The 18,928-nt window shown below is 49.2% G+C and overlaps 1 protein-coding gene across 1 annotated transcript; it reads right to left on the bottom strand.

Moving 5' to 3' along the window:
• Positions 1–714: 714 nt before the first annotated feature.
• Positions 715–13,230, bottom strand: Nenf (neudesin neurotrophic factor). Its single transcript, XM_052738014.1, has 4 exons — positions 13,000–13,230; positions 6,472–6,532; positions 4,991–5,094; positions 715–1,261 (listed from the first exon to the last, which is right to left on the bottom strand). The coding sequence occupies exons 1-4, from the start codon at positions 13,171–13,173 to the stop codon at positions 1,085–1,087; spliced, it is 516 nt and encodes a 171-aa protein (XP_052593974.1). The 5' UTR covers positions 13,174–13,230; the 3' UTR covers positions 715–1,084.
• Between the last annotated feature and the right edge of the window lie 5,698 nt (positions 13,231–18,928).

Consider the following 18,928-nt stretch of genomic DNA (forward strand, 5'->3'; position numbering starts at 1 on the left):
ATTGTGTTCCCCAAAATATTGTGTACCCTAATAAACTTATCTGGGGTCAGAGAACAGAAAAGCCACTAGATACTTAGGATAGGCAGTGGTAGCACAAGCCTTTAATCCTAGCATTCCAGAGGCAGAAATCCATGTGTTCAAGGATACAGTCAAGCATGGTGACTCATGCCTTTAATCCCAGAAAGTGAGCCTTTAATCCCAGGGAGTGATGGTAGAAAGCAGAAAGATATATAAGGCATGAGGACCAGAAACTAGAAGCTTTTAGCTAGTTAAGCTTCAGGCTTTCGAGCAGCAGTTCAGCTGAGAGCCATTGGGATGAGGACTCAGAGGCTTCCAGTCTAAGGAAACAAGACCAGCTGAGAAGTTGGCCAGGTGAGGTTAGCTGTGGCTTGTTCTGTCTCTCTGATCTTCCAGTGTTCACCCCAATAACTGGCCACAGTTTTGATTTTATTAATAAGAACTTTTAAGATTCCTGCTACATGTCAGCGTTCTCTGAATGACCCCTGGCCAGGCTCTGCCATGCTGGACTCCAGGCTCCAGTCTGGCTGTGGCCAGTTCCCACGATCACTCATTTCCCATCATCCCTCCAGCGGCCACGGCTTCCATGGCCCTTACCTCCCGGCCTCTTCACAGGCAGACAAGGACAGCAGGACCAAGCTAGGCACCTCAAGCTTAACGCCTGTAAGCTGTGTGAACGAAGGGCAGAGACAGAAGTCTGTTGTAGCAATGGGGTATTTATTCTTATCCTTACTACACAGTAACGTGGTTGTGGTAGGGAACTCGCGAGCGCAGAAGTGAGTGGAGAAGCGGTGAAGGTCCCTCACAGCCCCACTGCCCCGGTAGTGATGGACCTGTAATTGCAGCTAGGGTGTAATTGCAGCTAGGGGTACCACCCTAGCTGCTGTGCAGGCAGGGACACCCAGACAGGCAGAGCCCGGACCAAAGACATTCCGAAGCAGTCTCCCAGTTCAACATCAGCTTTATTCAAATGCAAGGGACCTGGAGGCTTCCTCAGCTTCTTCCATGGGACATTTAACCCCTGTCCGCCCACCTCACCCTAGAACCAGCCCTTTGCAGCTAGACATCAGAACTCGTCCTTTATGTCAAAATGGGGCTGGTCTTCAGGCTTGAAGTCCAGGTTGGGGCTGCCGTCCTCATTAAGGATCCTGCGGGCCGTGTAGCCGACAATGGGGTATTTGGCTTTGTACACCTTGCTGAAGACGTCATCCAGGGTCTCCAGCTCCTTGGCTGTGAGGCCCGTCTTGGGGAGAAGAAATGGGAGATGGAAGTGAGCAAATTGAATTTGACCGCATTGTGTCTGGCACTGACCTCTCTCTGCCCCTGACTTACCCACCCCAAACCCCCAAATGCAAGAGAAAAACACACTTAAAAAAAAACTTTTTAGGAGAGTGCAGGAACACAGTCCTCACCACCACAGGTTATATAGTTGAGTTTCTTGTGTTTGGGGAAATTGCAGGGATCAGCATATCTGAAGTACAATGGATGAGGCTCACCTTTGTGTTTATGGTGCCCCCACTTGCCAGAAATATATGGAAAAACCATCTTAGGTCAAATAATGGGCAACTGCTGTGGAATCATCCTTTTGTACACTGTGAAGATGTGTTACAGTCATTGTTAATAAAGACCTGACCGGCCAATACCTAGGCCGGAAGAGGTTAGGCAGGAGAGCCAAACTGAGAGAATGCTGGGAAGGAGGGCCGAGTTGCCAGCCAGCCAGAGAATGCAGGAGACAAACATGCCATGCTGAGAAAGGTCCTGCCACATGGTAGAATGTAAATAAGAAATATGGGTTAATTTAAGTTGAAAGAGCTATTTAGTAACAAGCCTGAGCTATCAGCCTAGCATTTATAATTAATAGTAAGTCTTCGTGTGGTTATTTGGGGAGCCTGTGGTCCCAAAGAAAAACTCCACCTACAGACAATGGACTTTTAAAGAAACAGCCCTAGGTATACAGAGTATGTTGCAGAGGGTAAGTGAGGATGTTTACAGAATGTGAGTGCAGTGTGTGTGTGCAGGGGTGAGTGCAGGGTATGTGTGTGTGTGCAGGGGTGAGTGCAGCATATGTGTGCAGGTTGTGAGCAGAGTATGTGCAGGGTATATGAATGCAGGGTATAGGTTCAAAGTGTCTGTACAGAGGTGGAGTGTCAAGTGTGTGTGCAGGGCAAGAATGCAGAGGAGCAACAGCTTCATCAATTTTGCTGGTCAGCTGATAAAGGAATTATTGTCCACAGGACACCCAGTCTTGGATGGGCTGCTCTATAGCCTGTGTCTACCTCTCTATAGTGGTACACATTTCAGTACACTGCTGTGATTTGGATGGAGAGTGTCACTTTATGAAAGGTCCCCATGTCAATTGTTTGGTCTCCAGGGTGGAGTTATTGGGAGGTGATGGAGACTTTAGGGGCAGGGCCTAGAGAGAGGCTCTTACATTGAGAGTATGCCCTCCACAGGAATTGGGAACATTGGCCACTTCCCCTTTCTCTTCTGCTTCCTGGTCATGAGGAGTATGGGTTTTCTCTGTCTCATGCTCTAGCCATGAGATCAGGCAGTGATGGACATCAGCCTCCAGGTTAACCCCTTTCTCTTTAGACATTGTTTACAAGGCTGGAGAGATAGCTCAGTGGTTAAGAGCACCCATTGCTCTTGTAGAGGACCCAAGTATGGTTCCCAACACCCACATCAAAACTGCCTCAGAGTCCAGGGGATCTGATGCCCTCTTCATAAATTGATATAGACACACACATACACAAAAATAAAAATAATTTTTAAGGTTATTTATTTCATATATTTTGTTACAGTAATGGAAGGCTGACTAGATGCTTCCCCTTAATTTCTTTCTGTAATGTTATGGCTTAAGAATTTGACTTATCTCACCAGGCAGTAGTGGCACATGAATCTCTGAGTTTGAGGCCAACCTGGTTCAGGGCTACACAGAGAAACCCTGTCTCAAAAAACAAAAAACAGGGCTGGAGAGATGGCTCAGAGGTTAAGAGCACTGACTGCTCTTCCAGAGGTCCTGAGTTCAACTCCCAGCAACCACATGGTGGCTCACAACCATCTGTAATGAGATCTGGTGCCCTCTTCTGGTCATACATGCTGTATACAAAATAAATAAATAAATCTAAAAAAAAAAAAAAAAAAAAAAAAAAAAAAAAAAAAAAAAAAACAAAAAACAACAACAACAAAAAAGAATTTAAATTATCTCAGTTTATTTATACTGATTTGATGAGTATAATTTAGGTAAATGACAGCCTATTGTAGGGATCGCTATTTAAAAAATTAATTTTAGGCCTGGAGCAATGGTTCAGCGGTTAAGAGCACTGACTGCTCTTCTAGAGGACCTGGGTTCAATTCCCAGCACTCACATGGCAGCTCACAACTGTCTATATCTACAGTTCCAGGGGATCTGACACCCTCACACAGACAAAACACCAATGCACATAAAAAATAAATAAAAAAATTAATTTTGGGATTACATTTATTTTTATGTGTATGCATGCATGGCGTGCATGCAGAGGTCAAAGGACAGCTTGCTGGAGTCGGTTCCTAACCCCCATTTGACCTCTCTCCATTTGGGTCCCAAGGATTGAACTCAGGTCATGAAGATTAACAAAAAGCATCTTTACCTCCTGAGCTACTTCGCCAGCCTCCCCGACCCCCTCCCTTTTTTTGGGGAGGGCGGGTTCAAGACAGGGTTTCACTGTGTAGCACTGGCTGTTCTGGAACTCACTCTGTAGACCAGGCTGGCCTCAAACTCAGAAACCTGTCTGCCTCTGCCTCCTAAGTGCTGGGACTAAAGGCGTGTACCACCAAGCCTTGCTATAACCTGCCCCATTTTTAAAAACGCTCTTTCCAAAAGCTAGGCAATGGTGGCATGTGCCTTTAATCCCAGCACTCGGGAGGCAGAGCCAAGCAGATCTCTGTGAGTTCGAGGCCAGCCTGGTCTGCAGAGCAAGTTCCAGAACAGCCACCAAAACTACACAGAGAAACCTTGTCTCGAAAAAAAACAAAATAAAACAAAAATGCTGTTTCCTTCTGCACAAAGCATGAGCATGGAGGGTGGTTCTGTTTCCCCCCAGTTCATCAACAAGGCTATGGCAGCTCCCGAGAGCGGGACTCAGGATGGGGTATGGATGGGGTGCAAACTACAGGGATGTCAAGCTGCTGGGCAGGCTGGGGATAAGCGGTGCGGTCTCCTATGTTGGATGACATGTCCACACAGAGCTTGGACTTAAGTCTGTAGACAGTGAGGAGCCATGGGAGGCTCCTAAGTAGGGGTGACCTGAAGCATTTATCTAATTATTCTTTATCAATAAAAAATTGGGAGTCAGGTATCAGGGTAAGAACCTGAAAGATCAGAGAAGCAGTGAAGCCACCAATGACCTCCTCTCTCTTCCGTTCCTCCATCCAAAAGGGCTGAGAACTCAGCCCCACCTTACTACTTCCTGTCTCCTGTCTGTCCTCAGTCCTTCAAGACCTCTATGGTTAATTTTGATCAGCTAGCGCCTAGGTCCGCCCTCTGCCCTAAAGCGAACTTTGTTGTCAGAATTCGGTCAAAATATCACAAACAGTGGCATTTCAAGAAAGCAGTTGGCCACTACACCACAGAGGCTAATTAACTGCTTATTAAGAAGTTTTGTGCGCCAAGGATCTGCCCAGTGGCAGGGCATTTGTCTAGCATGTGGAGGGCCTGGGTTTGAATCCACAAAAATAAAACAACTTAGTTTAACCCAGAGACTTAAAACAAACAAACAAAAAAACAAAGTCACCTTGGCTTAGTGGTTTAAATCTTTAATCTCAGCACTTAGGAAGCAGAATTAGTCTTGTAAGTTTGAGGCCAGCCTGGTCTACACAGAGAGTTCCAGCCCAGACAGGGCTACATAGTGAGACCCTGTCTCAAAAAAAAAAAAAGACAGAAAACAGTAACAAAACCCACAGCATGGAAGCAGACAAATGTTCATCAGCTTACAGTGTCATGAGTGAGGTCTGCAGGATCCAGAGACATCTTGGCCACACCTCTGGTGGAGTCCTTCCCGGTCAAGGCATTATAGGGGGCTCCTCGCCCATAAAACTCTGCAATGGGGTGAGGGAGAGTATGGGTGTATATGGAGAGCAGCCAGGAGCTTACATTTGGGGGTTCTCCAGACCCCTCAATCCTCAGAAAGGCTGCTGTTCTGAAGATGAACACAGCAGGGCAGACAGGAGGCCTGAGTCTACATGCTGCTCCGCTAATCCAGAATGGTGCTCCACTAATCCAGAATGCTGCTCCACTAACCCAGAATGCTGCTCCACTAACCCAGAATGCTGCTCCGCTAACCCAGAATGCTGCTCCGCTAACCCAGAACACAAGTGAGACATACCTGCCAACTAAGTGGTGGTTTGCAGAAAACACACAATGTCGTCTCTTTAAAAATTAAAATTGAAATCCTGCCTAATGATGCAGGCCTGTAATCACAGCTAGGAAGGAGGCTGATATAAGAGGCTTGCATGTTCAAGGCTAGCCTGCACCTGCCTCAAAGTAAGTATTTTAAAATGGGAAGGGGGGAATGGGGTGTGACTCAGAGGTAGAGTACTTGCCTACTTTTATTATACTTAAAGTATGACAAAGTATGACTTTATTGTACATAAAGTCCTGGGTTCAATCCTCTCTCTCTGTGTGTGTGTGTGTGTGTGTGTGTGTGTGTGTGTGTGTGTGTGTGTGTGTATCTGTGTATAGGGTGTAAGTGTATGGTATGTTTTATCTCTATGTATGTATGTATGTATATAGATGTATACAGAAACACAGATGTATGTATATATGTATGCATGTAGATGTGTACACAGACAAAAAGAGCCTCTGGTCTCAAATGCCTCAGGAAGCCAAGTCTCCTACTATGTGGACTTACAGGATGTCATGAAAACCCACTTCCTGGGGCTGAAGAGATGGCTCGGTGGTTAGGAGCACTGGCTCTTGTACAGGACCCAGGTTCAATTCCCAGTACCCACATGATGGCTCACAACCAACTATAACTCCAGTACCAGGGATCCAACATCCTCATCTGGCTTCTGTGAGTACTACATGCGCATGGTATACAGACATACATGCAGGCAAAACACCCACACACAGAAAATAAAAATTAGGAAAAGACAGGGGAAACTGTTCCATGGTGGTGTCACCATGTTCTGTCACCTTCTACATCAGCAACTCTTAGCTAAGGGGCAATTTTCTGGCTTCAACTTGAGTGCTCATTGGGTTTGAACTGGATTCCAGAGCACTTCAAATAGGAACATGGTGCTGATAGGAAATACTAAGTAGATAGACCTCTTTTGGTAAAACACTGACAGGAATTAGCTCCATCCGGGTCTTTCAGAGGGAAGGGGAGGGCCTTGCCTGACATAACCCATTGCCTCTTTCCTCCAGGCCCCAGCCTGCTCCAGCCCTGAGTTCCCCAGAATGAAAGAGCCACTTACCCTTTCCAGAGCTGACATCAAACACCACTCCCTTCACTGCCAAGTAGATGGGCTGATCCTCCTAGAAAGCAGGGGAGAGGCGTGAGGAGCAGGGAGAAACGCTGGCTCTCTAAACAGGTAGTGAGGACTGCTCACCACAAGCTGGGTGAGGAATGGTGGTGGGCCGCAAGGCTTGACCCTGGCAGGCTCACCACCTCATAGGCAATGTCATACCCACTCAGCAAAGCTTGAGATGTCAGAAAGCACCATGGAGAGTGTGGCAGTGCCCTCCTGCAAAACAATCAGGAGCTGAAGCAGACGAGAGAGCCAGGCAGGGTGGTGCACTCCGTAATCTCAACATTCAGGAAGCAGAGGCAGGAGGATCAGAGGTCCGAGGTTAGTCTCAGCTACTTATCAAATTTGAGGCTAGCCTAGGCTATGTAAGACGCTATCTCAAAAAACAAAACAAATAAATAAATACAAATCAAAAGAGCACAAAACGCTGGATGAGGTCAGTCAGAGCACTGTCCTGTCACCAACAGACACATGTGGGGTTAAGCATGCCAGTGATCCACTTTTTATTTTGCTTCTATTCTAAAAAAAGGTTTATTTGGGCCTGGAGAGATGGCTCAGTGGATAAGAGAACCTGGGTTCGATTCCCAGCACCTGCATGGCAGCTCACAACCACCTGCATCTCTTATTCCAGGGGATCTGACTCCTGGCCTCGGTAGGCACCAGGCACACAATAGCACATGTGGTGTAGACATCCATGCAGGCAAAACAACTTTAAAAATCACATTTGTGTGTGTGTGTGTGTGTGTGTGTGTATGAGAACATGGACGGGGAGGGTGTGTGTGTGCATACCTGTGCATACACAAGGAGCCCAGAGGTGGGTAATGGATGGCAATGGATCCTCCGTGACACTCCAGCTATTCCTTTGAGGTAGGGTCTCTCCCTGAACCCAGGGTTCCCATTTTCTCGGCTAGGCTGGAAGCCAGCAAGCCCCAGTGACCTTCCTGTTTCCACCCTCCTTGGAGCTGGGGTTATAGGTGTGTGCAGGATCCCCAGCTTATTGAGTGGGTGCTGGGATCTGAGCTCCTGTCTTCAGGGTCGCACAGCAAAGCTCTTAAAAGCTGAGCCATCTTCCAGCCCCACGTTTTGCTTCTTATAGGTAACTCTACTTCCATGTATTGGGAAATTCCTGTCACTTACACAGGTCCGTGGGACCCTGCCGTACAAAGGACTGTGCACCTGACAGGGACCTTATCTCATGAGTGTCATGCATACGCTCTTATAGCTGGGGGGCTGCGGGTACTGGCTGTTTCCGGTCTCAGAACCATGAGTGACAGTGGTTTGAACACCTTCCTATGAACTGCATTCTACTTCCTTGTAATGTCCGTTTGTCCTTCAGAAACACCAAACCATGTGCCCTGCATTCCTATTCCTCTAGATCAGTGGTTCCCAACCTGTGGGTCACAATATGATTGATAACAGCAGCAAAATTACAGTTATGAAGTGGCAACAACAAAGTAATTTTAGGTTGGGGGGGTCACCACAACATGAGGAACAGTATTAAAGGGCCGCAGCATTAGGAAGGTTGAGGACCACTGCTCTAGATTAGATATCTCACTTGATAAGCAGTCAAAGTTGGGGGACAGGTGGTTACAGCTAGAAAAGGTAGCAGACCATCACAGCACTGGCCTGAGAGGTGACTGTCCTTTACATCAGCTCTTTTCTGTCGCTGTGACATGACATGACTGAGACACCTCGGAAGGAAGGGTTCATTCAGGCTTGCGTGAGCCCAGAGGGATTGGATGGGTGACCAGGCCTGCAGATGTGGCTCAGCTGGTAGGATGCTCACCTAGGATGGAGAAAGCCCTGGCTTCCACCCCCTGCATAAACTAAGCAGTGGCTGACACCTGTCTCCCCCTGTTCTGGAGGTGGAGGCAGGAGGCTTAGAAGCTTCAGGTCATCCTCAGCTCTATAATATGTTCCGGGGAAGACTACGTGAGACCCTGTGTCAAGAAAAAATGTGTAACTATAGTACCTGGAGGCTGAGGCAGGAGGATTGCCATGAGTCCCAGGCCAGCCTGGGCTACTGAGCCGGCCTGTCTCAACACCCGCCCCTCTCCCACGTGTGTGTCACAGCTGCAGTTTAACTGCAGCGTTTGTCCAACTTCCCGCCCCGTTGCTTCTTTGCTTTTCTTATTGCCTACGTTCTTCATTTCTTCCCATAAAACATTTATGTCCTTATTAAACTATATGCTGAGGGCGCCGTGCTAAGAGGAGATTGCAGGAAGGGGCAGTAGGTGTGAGTGGCACCTTTTCAGGAGCATTGTGACACAGCCATGCAGAGAGGAACAGCAACCTCTGAACACCAGGTGTGTGAGGAGGAGTCTCTCCTGGAGACCAGTTTGCTCCCTTCACAAGGCACTCGGGTTCAGACTGTCGGGAAACAGTGGCTGAGAGGGTGGACGGTGGGTGGGGGCCTCGGTTGAGTGGATAGAATGACCAGAGACACCCACTGCCTTCTCCGCCTGGGTAGGTGCCATATTTGGGGACCCACAGCTAGATGTGGGTCCATACCGACAGATGTCCGGGAGTGGTCGTCTATGTTCCAAGAGTCCAGTGAAGGTGTCAGCTCAGCGGGCTGGGGCAGTGGACAAGCGCTGAAACGTCTAGCTGTTCTTGCAGAGTGTCCGCTGCTGTTAGCCCTCCTCTAAGACGGTGCTTTGCTTCCATTTTCATTTAACAGTTTTAAGGCAAGTTTTATAAGATCCGATTTTGCTCTATTTCTCAGTTGTTTCTTCTTTCTTCTTGGTTTGATTTGGCTCTACATCCAGTAAAGACCATTTTCTGTGGCCTTTAACTCCAGCCTGGGTAACAACCACCCTCTTGGGTAAACGCCAACACAGACAGTTGTACCGACACCAGACTGGTTTTCCTAATGGAAATGTATATTAAGTGTAATTCCAGTTAGGTGTAAGTATGCATATCCCAGCATTCAAGAGGCAAAGGCAGGTGGATGTCTGTGAGTTTGAGGCCAGCCTGGTCTACATAGTGAGTTCCTGGCCAGCCAGGGTAGGCTGGCTAGTTTTATGTCAACTTGACATAAGCTAAAGACGTTTTGGAAGAGGAAGCGTCATTTGAAAAATATCTACATAAGCCTGGCCTATAGGCTGACTTGTGGTTCATTTTCTTGATGATTGATTGGGAGGGCCCAGCTCACTGTGGGTGATGCCACCCCTGGGCTGGTGGTCCTGGGTGCTATAAGAAAGCAGGCTGAGCATGCTGTGAGGAGCAAGCCCTTAAGCAACATCCCTCCATGGCTTCTGCTTCAGTTCCTGCCCCCAGCCAGGTTCCTGCTCTGCTTGAGTTCCTGTCCTGACCTCCTTCAGTGGATGGAATATGACCTGGAAGTATAAGATGAAATAAACCCTTTCCTCCCAAGCTGCCTTTGGTCATGGTTATTATGTTGCACCACAGTAACAGAAACCCTAAGATACAGGCCAAATAGTAAGACCTTGTCTCAAAAACCAGAGCAATGAAAATGTAATTCCAAAATTGCTCAGAGAGTTTGAAGTTAAACCTGGAAGGAGTCTAGAAGATGCTCACACTTTCTTATGGGTGAGACTGTTAGCTGTGCATATGTGCACGGGTCTGTGTGTGTGCATGCACACAAGTGTGAGCTTTGAGACACTGACTGCTATATAACCTAGGCTGGCCTTGAACTCTGTTCTCCTCAATGTCTCCTGAGAGTTGGGATTCCAGGCTTGCCCCACCACATCCTGCTGAGTAAGGCTGTCTGGATCCAAGGAGGTTAAATGATACAGTGTGACTGGGGGAAGGCAGGACCACATGTGGATCTTTGGAACACAAGGTTCTTCCTGCCCTCTCTTGCTGCCCACCAGAGGGCATCCTTAACCCAGAGACATATATACATGACAGGAGGGTACGAGAGGTTTCGATATCCTTCACCTGGGACATGCACCTTACCATCTGGCCTTTCTGCCTGTCTCTGGCCAAGCAGAGGTCAGTGGCAAGTGTCTCAATAGCTCCAATGCAGGGGCCATGGAAGCGCTGGGCAGAGAGGAAGTTAAGTGAGTGTGGGTACAGCTGGCAGGCAGGCTTAGCCATTGGCCAGAGCACCTGTACCTCACCATCCTCTGGGCCCAGGCCAGGGCTGAGTCAGACCAGCTTCTCTGCACCCCTTTTTGGAAAAGAGGGAATCTGCTGTGGGTGGGGTTATTTTTTTTTTTTTTTCAGAGAAAACACTGCCCTCCTGTGGTCTGAGGCCATGTTCTTCTAACTGCAGGCAGCACCCATGACCTGTCTGTGGGTCATAGAACAGGGATTTATCAACAGACTAATAGGGGTAGGAGAAAAACAAAAGAATGTAGACAGAAACAGAAGTGTCTGGGCCTGAGGTTTCCTTCAGTGCTCTCAATTAACTTTCACACAAGCTAATGAGGCTAGCGGCAGCTGACACTGGTTAAGGGTTGCCATGCTGAGTCTCATTCCAGAGTCACAAAATGCCTGTGTAGAGCAGGAACTCACTGTAACCACGTGATGAGTTTTACACATCCACCCAGAAGTGCTACCAACCAAAGTTTATCAATACTCAGCCAGGTGTGGCAGAGAAGTCATCTACAGTCAGGTGACTTTACATAAAGAAAGTCATCACAGATAATCTGGGTTGGCGGGACCTTCGCCAACTCACTGAAAGGCCATGAGGTTCCCTGAGGAAAAAGGAACTCCACCTAGGCAGGCATGGTGATGCCTGCCTTAAGATCTCTCTGAGTTCCTCGGCCACCATGGTCTACACAGTGAGTCCAGGACAGCCAGAACTACATAGTGAGACCCCCGTCTTAACAACCCCTTCCAGGAAGGAAGGAAGGAGGGAGGGAAAATCCGTCTGCTGGAGAATTCCAGCCTCCTTCCTGGTCCAGCCTGCCTAGTTAGCCAGCCCTACCATCTGCAAACTGGTGTAGTAATATCTCCCCCTCTCTCTGATGCCAGCACCATACAGTTGAAAATATGGCAGCTGTGAGGCTTAGTGACTTGGCCCAAATCACATGGCACAGCAGGAATGCAAGCCCACGTACCATTCAAAGGTTTATGCTTTAGAGTGACCAAATAATTGATCACACAAACCACGATGCTGCTGGGGGGGTGGGGTGGCTATTGGTAATTCCCCTTGGACCCAAAGCGGAGACCAGGGCCATTCCCAGCATATCGCAGCCCTGCTAACTCTCCCAGGCACTCCTCGGCCCCCAACAACTCCTCCCCTGGCTCCTCCCACTTCAAGTCTCAACCCACAGTATGATTAATATAAAAACCAGGGTCTTTCCTCAGTCTTTGTCCTGCAGTCTCTAGGTGTGCCTTTCCTCAAGAGCCTGTCGTCTGCCCACTAGAAATCCCAGCTGCTTCTGCAGCTGCTCTGGAGGTTCCCGTGTGTAGTGCTCCACATAAACCACACTGCACACACATCACAGGCAGTGCCACACCCCCATCAGTTAGGGAGGAACGGACCGCCTTGCTAGACAGCAGGCCTGCTCTGCTAAGGGTTCTCTGCACACATCTGCACCAAGAACTCCCTCCTCCAGGCCCTTAAAACCATTCAAACGCCCCCACCCACCTCCCCTCCCCTCCCTCCCATCATGTTCCTATCCCTGTGTCCTCATGGACCCATGGGTCTAAACCAGTGCCAGTGGTTCTTAATCTTCCTAATGCTGTGACCCTTTAATACAGTTCCTCATGTTGTGGTGACTCCTCAACCATAAAATTATTTTTGTTGCTACTTCATAACTGTAATTTTGTTATGAATCGTAATGTAAATATCTGTGTTTTCAGACGGTCTTAGGGATCTCTGTGAAGGGGTCATTTGATCCAAAGGGGTCGTGACCCACAGGTTGGGAACCTATGGCCTAAACTGTCACTCATAAGGTGCTTCGGAGTAGCCCTTGCATATTTGGTCAGTGTAAGGCCGGCTAATGGAGGAGAGGCTAGGGAGCACAGGCCAGAGAGATTCAGCAAATCCACACGGATCCTTCCCTCCTGTACAATGAGTGCTTAGGTTCCCCCTCAGTAAAGGCCGGGGACTCATTCCTGGAAAGCACTGCAATGCCTTGAACTGATTCTCCCAAACTAGACCCAACTTCCTCCCCACATAAAGCAGCTGCCCATGTAGGAGAGCGTTGTTTCCCGCTCTGCATTCATGCCCACCGGCCTAGACACTAAGTAGGGTCTGATGGGTGGGCTTCAGAAGGCCTGGGACACCGAGGCAGGAAAAGGAAGGGCTGGTCATCTGGGCCCGCCCCAGTCCCCCTAGCCCCGGGAGCGCGCTCTTGCTGGCCACTGCACAAACCCTAGGCGTGTGGCCCCAGCCATGCTCACACTAAAATCTGGAAGGGTCTGAGGTCTGTACTCAAACCCACAGCGACAAGGCGGGGCGAGGGAAGCGCTCAGCTTTCACCAAGGGCCTTGCGTGGGTCCCCTGCCACCAGCCGGGGCCTGGGGACAGCAGCCGGCCCAGGCCGCGCCGCCTACCTCCTCGCCGCCGTAGCGGGCCAGCTCCTCCTCCGTGAAGAGCCGCACCGGGGGCCCGCGCTGTGCGGGGCGCGGCGTCTGCCCAGAGCAGGCTGTGGGTACCTGGGTCAGAGCCACCACCAGGGCGAGCGCCGCCAGCGGCCGCAGCCGCCACCCGGGCGCCCGGCGCGCCATGGACCGCGAGGAGCGGGCGGGAGGACGGCGGGGCGGAGCACCGTCGGCACCTAGGGAGGGGCGCTGCAAGACAGGACCCAGGCTTATAATTGGCTTCTCTCTCTGAGAATAAGTCCTACTATGTAGCCTGTAATGTTCTGAACTGGAGATGATCCTCCTGCCTTAGCCTGCAGAAAACTGGATTACAGGCCGTGGCACCAGGCCCAGCTGGCTTGCTAGCTTTTCCTTCCTTCCTTCCTTCCTTCCTTCCTTCCTTCCTTCCTTCCTTCCTTCCTTCCTTCCTTCCTTCCTTCCTTCCTTCCTTCCTTCCTTCCTTCCTTCCTTCCTTCCTTCCTTCCTTCCTTCCTTCTTTCCTCTCTCTCTCTCCCTCCCCGACCCCCGCCTCCAGGTTTTCACTCGGTAGTTTATGTATGTACCAAGGCTGACCTTACAGGGATCCTCCTAGCCTGGCTCTTTTATAGGATTGTGTTGCAACTAACATGATTGTGGCCTTGAAGAGGCCCTTCAGGCCAACACAACTTGACAACGTCTCTGTCCTCCAGCATTCTGTCTGACTGCTCCAGCTCCTTCACCTTCTGCAGGCCTGTGTGTCCAGACCCTCTTGAAATCAAAAGCTCCTTCCTGCAATTTCTACTGACCACACCTAGCTACCAAATTCCCAGAGAAGCTAAGGATCAGTCTATAATTGAATAACATGTCCACCAGGCACACTGGAATCTACCTGAACCCGGATTCTCCAGGTGCCCAAGTGCCCTCTGCTACTCAAACCCAGAGTCATTTTTAAAAATACTTGGAAGCAGTTGTGATCAGCAAAGAAAACAGAAACTGGAGCCAGAGAGATGGCTCAGTGTTCAAGAGCACCTGCTGCTCTTCCAGAGGACCTGGGCTCAAATTCCCAGCACTTACATGGCAGCTCATACCATCAGTAACTTCTAGTCCCAGAGAATCTGACACCCTTTCTGACCTCTGTGGGCAACAGGCATGAACGTGGTACCCAGACATACATGCAGACAAAACATCCGTATTGTAGGCAGAGTTTCTCTGTGTCCCAGCAGCCACTCCCAAATAACCATTCAGGGACTTATTATTAATTATAAATGCTCAGCCAATAGTTCAGGTTTGTTACTAACTCCTACATTTTAAATTCTGAAACCCATATTTCTTACCTACCCTCTGCCACATGGCAGTACCTTCTTCTAACAAGGCACGTTCATCTTGCTTCTCTCTGTATCTGCTCGAAACTCCCGAGACCCCCTCCTCCTTCTTCCCTGAATCCTTAGTCTGGTTCTCCTGCCTAACCTTATCCTGTCCAGCTGTTGACCAGTCAGCTTCTTTATTAAACCAGTCACAGTGACATATACTCACACAGTGTAAAGGAATATCCCATGCCATACACATAAAATGAATAAAATTAAAAAAGAAAACGGAAACTATTTCCCACCACTGTGTACTAGTATTTCTGTCTTAACTGTGTCTAACGGTAAAACAGAAGGGCCACGGTGCAGGTCGCTGGCCGCACAGGTGGCAGAAGAGGCCGAGATGACAGCCCGAGGCGACCCAGAGGAGACTGGGCACAGGAAGGAAGGAGGTGGTGGTCAGGATGAAAGTCAGGGCTGTGGGTCACCTGGCTGGAACTAGAGCAATAAGAAGCCTTTGGATTCGGGGCTGGAGTCTTGGGAGGGAAGCTGGAACTTAACAGCTACATTCTGCAGCAAAGAATGGAGGTTCAAAGATGATCTGGGCCTTTCCCTTTCCCTGGACCTGCCAATCTCAGGCAGCACTTCCTCTGGGCTGAGTTTGATGGAAACCCAGCTCTAAAGACTTCTGATAACTCATTTATTCCCCGAGGATAAAATGCCTCACCAATATCTCACCAGTGCCCTAGGGTTCCTTATTCTACAATCAAGTTGGCAATCAAAATTAACCATTGCAAATAGGTAGCAATAGTTTTGTATTACACATAAGATAACTGAGGTACAGGCAGGTTCATTAACTACCGAGACCACAGGTTGGTCAGAGCAGAGCCAAGACCTGGGCATCTGGGTGCCAGGTACCCGCTCTCACTAGCTGCCCTCTGCTGTCTCTAGGTGGACTCTGAGTGGAGCGGCATACAAGCCCAGGCCTCAGAGAGTGATGTGTTCGCGTGCATTTGAGGGCGGGTTTGTTTCCTAGGGCCACTGAACTGAAGGACCACAAACTGGATGATTTATGGGTGTGTCCAATATCTTCATATTGTGATACGATGTCATCTACTAAGTTCATGTTTGAGAACTGCGCAATCAAGTTACAAAAAAAACCAAAACACAAAAAACTTGTATTTTAAGTAAGTTTGTGATTTTTGTGTCAGGCTGGGTTCATAGCTGTCCCGGGGCACACATGGCCCAGGAATGGAGTGGAGACCTGAGCCCTCACGTGACTCACTGGAGCACTTTGGCTTGCTGGGCTGTGTCACACCAGGCTGCTTCTGTCTCACACGGTGTCCTCCTGTCTTGTCTTCATGTCACTGTGTGTGGTGGTTTGAAGGAGGAGGCCTCCCATAGGCTCATCTTTGAATGCTTTGTCCCAGTTGATGGAACTGTTTGGAAAGGATTAGGCAGTGTGACGTTGATGGAGGAGAAGTGTGTCCCTGGGGTGGGGGTGGGGAGGAGCTTTCTCTCTGCCTCATGGTTGCAGATCAAGCGCGTTGGGAGCCTCACTTCACCACTGTGGACTCTAACCTCTGAAACTGAAAGCAAATTAAATGCTTCCTTTTATCCGTTGACTTGCTCATGGTGTAGTATCAACAGCAATGGGAACGTAAGATGCCGTCCATCTTTTCACAAGGACACAGGTATTAGTGGATAGGGCTTACCCTATTCCACTGATGTCCGATCAAATCTTCAGTGACCCTGTTTCCAACAAAGTCACATTCTGAGGTACTTCCAAATATTTTGAGGGAACATAAACTCATTACAAGACTCTAGGGCAGAGAGTAATTGAAGCCATGAGCCATGAGACGGCCACTTCCCTGGCCCCTAGGGAACCAGAGGAAAGGAGACGGAGAAGCTAGTTTTGAAGATGGTCACCTTGTAGAGCCAGGAGGACCAGCCAGGGGACAAGACTGGGAAAGAAGAGGGTAGCAGCAAGGGGTCCTGGAAGCCAGGAGGGAAAGTGTGTGCTGGGAAAGGAGTTTGGGGTCCAGAGCAGCAGAGAGGACCTGGGGCAGTGAGAGCTCAGGGTACAGTGCTTGGCTGGCAAGCCTTACCCCTGAGTTCAACCCTGGAACCTGTAAAGGTGGAAGGACGGAACAGACTTTATAGAAAGTTGTCTTCGGACCTCCGTGGACACACTGTGGCATGCACACACACCACCCACCATCTCATACATGCATACTAATAATACATCAAGCAAACAGGAAGTGACATGAGGAAATAGAAATCTGGTGTGACAAAACAGAAGTCACACACTTTTGAAGCGTGACTGCTCAGGAGGGTAGGAGGAGAGGCCTTGGGGACACCAAGGACTGAAAACCCTATTTTATGGCCTCTCCCCACTCACACAACAGAGCCACAGGAATGAGAGAGCTGAGTGTCTTAGTCACTTCTGGATCCAGTGTGTTTGTTAAACCGAGTTGACTATTGCATGAGCCAGTATTGACTCCAAATATGTCATTGTCCAGTATGCCCGGGGTAGGTTTATCTGGTTCCTTTCAGCTATAAAGTCCTATGTGTGATACATTCCATTAGCTACCCTTTTATTGACACAGTAAGAAATTTAATTAGTTGCATGTGTTTTTGTTTGCTAAATGTCTTACTTAGGGTTTCTATTGCTGTGATAAAACATCATGACTAAAGGTGACTTGGGGAGGAAAGGGTTTATTTCACCCTACAGCTTCTAAATCCACCATCCAGGGAAATCAAGGCAGGAGCTGAACCAGAGGCCATGGAGAAGTGCTGCTTACAGCCTGCTCTTCATGGCTTGATCAACCTGCTTTCTTATTGAACCCAGGACCACCAGCCCAGGGTAGCATTGTCTAAATGAGCTGGGTTCTCCTACATCTATCAACAGTCAAGAAAATGCACCACAGCTTTGCCCATAGGCCAGTCTGGTGGGGTCAGGTTTCCAGTTGAAGTTCCCTCCTCCAAAATTACTCAAGCTTGTGTCAAGTTGACATAAAACCAACCAGTGCTGTGAGCTCTTATTAAGTGAGATGGCTGAGCCAGAATCCCCTTAATAAACGTAACCAACGTTTGTTGAGTACGTCGTACACTGTGTTAGGTGCTATACAAACTGTCTATAGCTGCTTCCCGGGCTTTTGGCTATGATCAAGTGTGTATTGTCTGTATACTGGCCCATTTAACAGATGTGAGAGGAGAAGACCTAGGGCAGGGGAGTGTGAGAGGTAAGACAAACAAAAGGAACCAACTTCTCTCTGGTACTCTGGGCAGGTGGTTGAGAATGGTTAAACTTCTATCAAAGATCTCCTAAGTTCTTAAGTCTTCCTTCTGATGCTTGATTCTGATAAATAAACAAAGGCATTTACAGGGTGGGGGCAACTGGATGCCATAACCAGCCCCGGTTGGGCTGTTCTGGCTGTCTTAGGCTACCTTATGGCAGCACCAGCCATTCTGAACACTCCACAGGAGCCTTAGAAAACTGTCCAGCTATCGCAACCCATTTCTTTGGCTCTTGAAGGTGCAGCCTCAGCCAGGGTTGTTTCCCACCATCCGTAACAGACTACTTGCTGTCACAAGCCTTGTGGAACTTTGGGTAACCAACAACCATGTTGATGAAGAGCATTCCCACCTGGTGGCCCAGCAGGGGGATGCGTGATTGGTGAAAACACAAACTTTCATTTGCATGTGAAGTCTTTTGTGATTGGAACCCCTTCTCTGACTATATAAACACTGTTTGGCTCACGTGGTGAGAGGTGTGCCGCCTCCCTTGGTGTCCCAACATTAGGCCCAATAAGAAGCTTTCCTTAGTGGTCTTGTATTGCCTACTTCTAGTGGTGCGGGCCGAGCTGGAAACAGGAAGACCACAGCTGCAGCCGTAGAGACCAGGGAGCAGCAACGGGCAAAGCTGAGAGGTCAGGAGGCTGAGCTGCAAAAGCAGCCAGATAGCCAGCTGCCTGGCGGCTAACGGAGAAGCCGCTGGACAGTTGGAGACAGAGGCCAGCACAGGGACAAGGACAACAAAGGTAGAGAGTGGAGAGCAAGGCTAGACAAAGCAAGCCTGAGAAAGGAAACTGGAGGACCTTGTCACTGGAAGACTTCCAGGAGCCACCAGGCCTGGAGGGCCAAGGGTCTCAGACTCCCTAAGTTCAGGAGCTGGAATACAGGCTGTCGTCAAGGCTGAGGAACTCTGCCCTCCTGTGCCTAGTAAGAGGGGTAATATTGTAGAGCGAAGGGTCCTGCTACCCAGGTGTATGTAAGAGCTACATGTATGCCTATGTGTAGAACGGGACCCTATAGCTAAGGGTCCTGTTCCCTGAGGCCTGGGCGAGAGCTGCAGCTCCAGAGGGGGCCGCCCGCCTCTGCTCCCGCTTGTCTGGGGGCTCTGCTAGCTGCTGCCGTTAAACACCTAGAGATACAAGACCTTCCAACGAGAGTTCCAGGCTGCTCTGATGTGGTTGGGAGTCAAGTGTCATGAGTAGGTTGGGGGCGGGGCTGCCAAGCTGCAGCTGCACAGGGCACACAGCACTGCTCACTGAGGTTTAACAAGCAGCCTCTGTCTGCTTCACGGCTGAGTGGCTCTAGCCAGGGAGAGGAGGAAG

This window comes from Peromyscus californicus, unplaced genomic scaffold (genome assembly GCF_007827085.1).
Source record: "Peromyscus californicus insignis strain IS unplaced genomic scaffold, ASM782708v3 Scaffold_14__1_contigs__length_90479793_seg_2, whole genome shotgun sequence".
Lineage (NCBI taxonomy): Eukaryota > Metazoa > Chordata > Mammalia > Rodentia > Cricetidae > Peromyscus > Peromyscus californicus.

What these genes read in the sequence shown, in the direction of transcription:
- Nenf (XM_052738014.1), bottom strand. Translation starts at nt 13,173, where the DNA reads ATGGCGCGCCGGGCGCCCGGGTGGCGGCTGCGGCCGCTGGCGGCGCTC. An exon ending in TGATGTCAGCTCTGGAAAGG is followed by an intron (nt 5,095 to 6,471) that starts GTAAGTGGCTCT and finishes ACCCCATTGCAG; the next exon opens with AGTTTTATGGGCGAGGAGCC. An exon ending in CAGACCTCACTCATGACACT is followed by an intron (nt 1,262 to 4,990) that starts GTAAGCTGATGA and finishes CTTCTCCCCAAG; the next exon opens with ACGGGCCTCACAGCCAAGGA.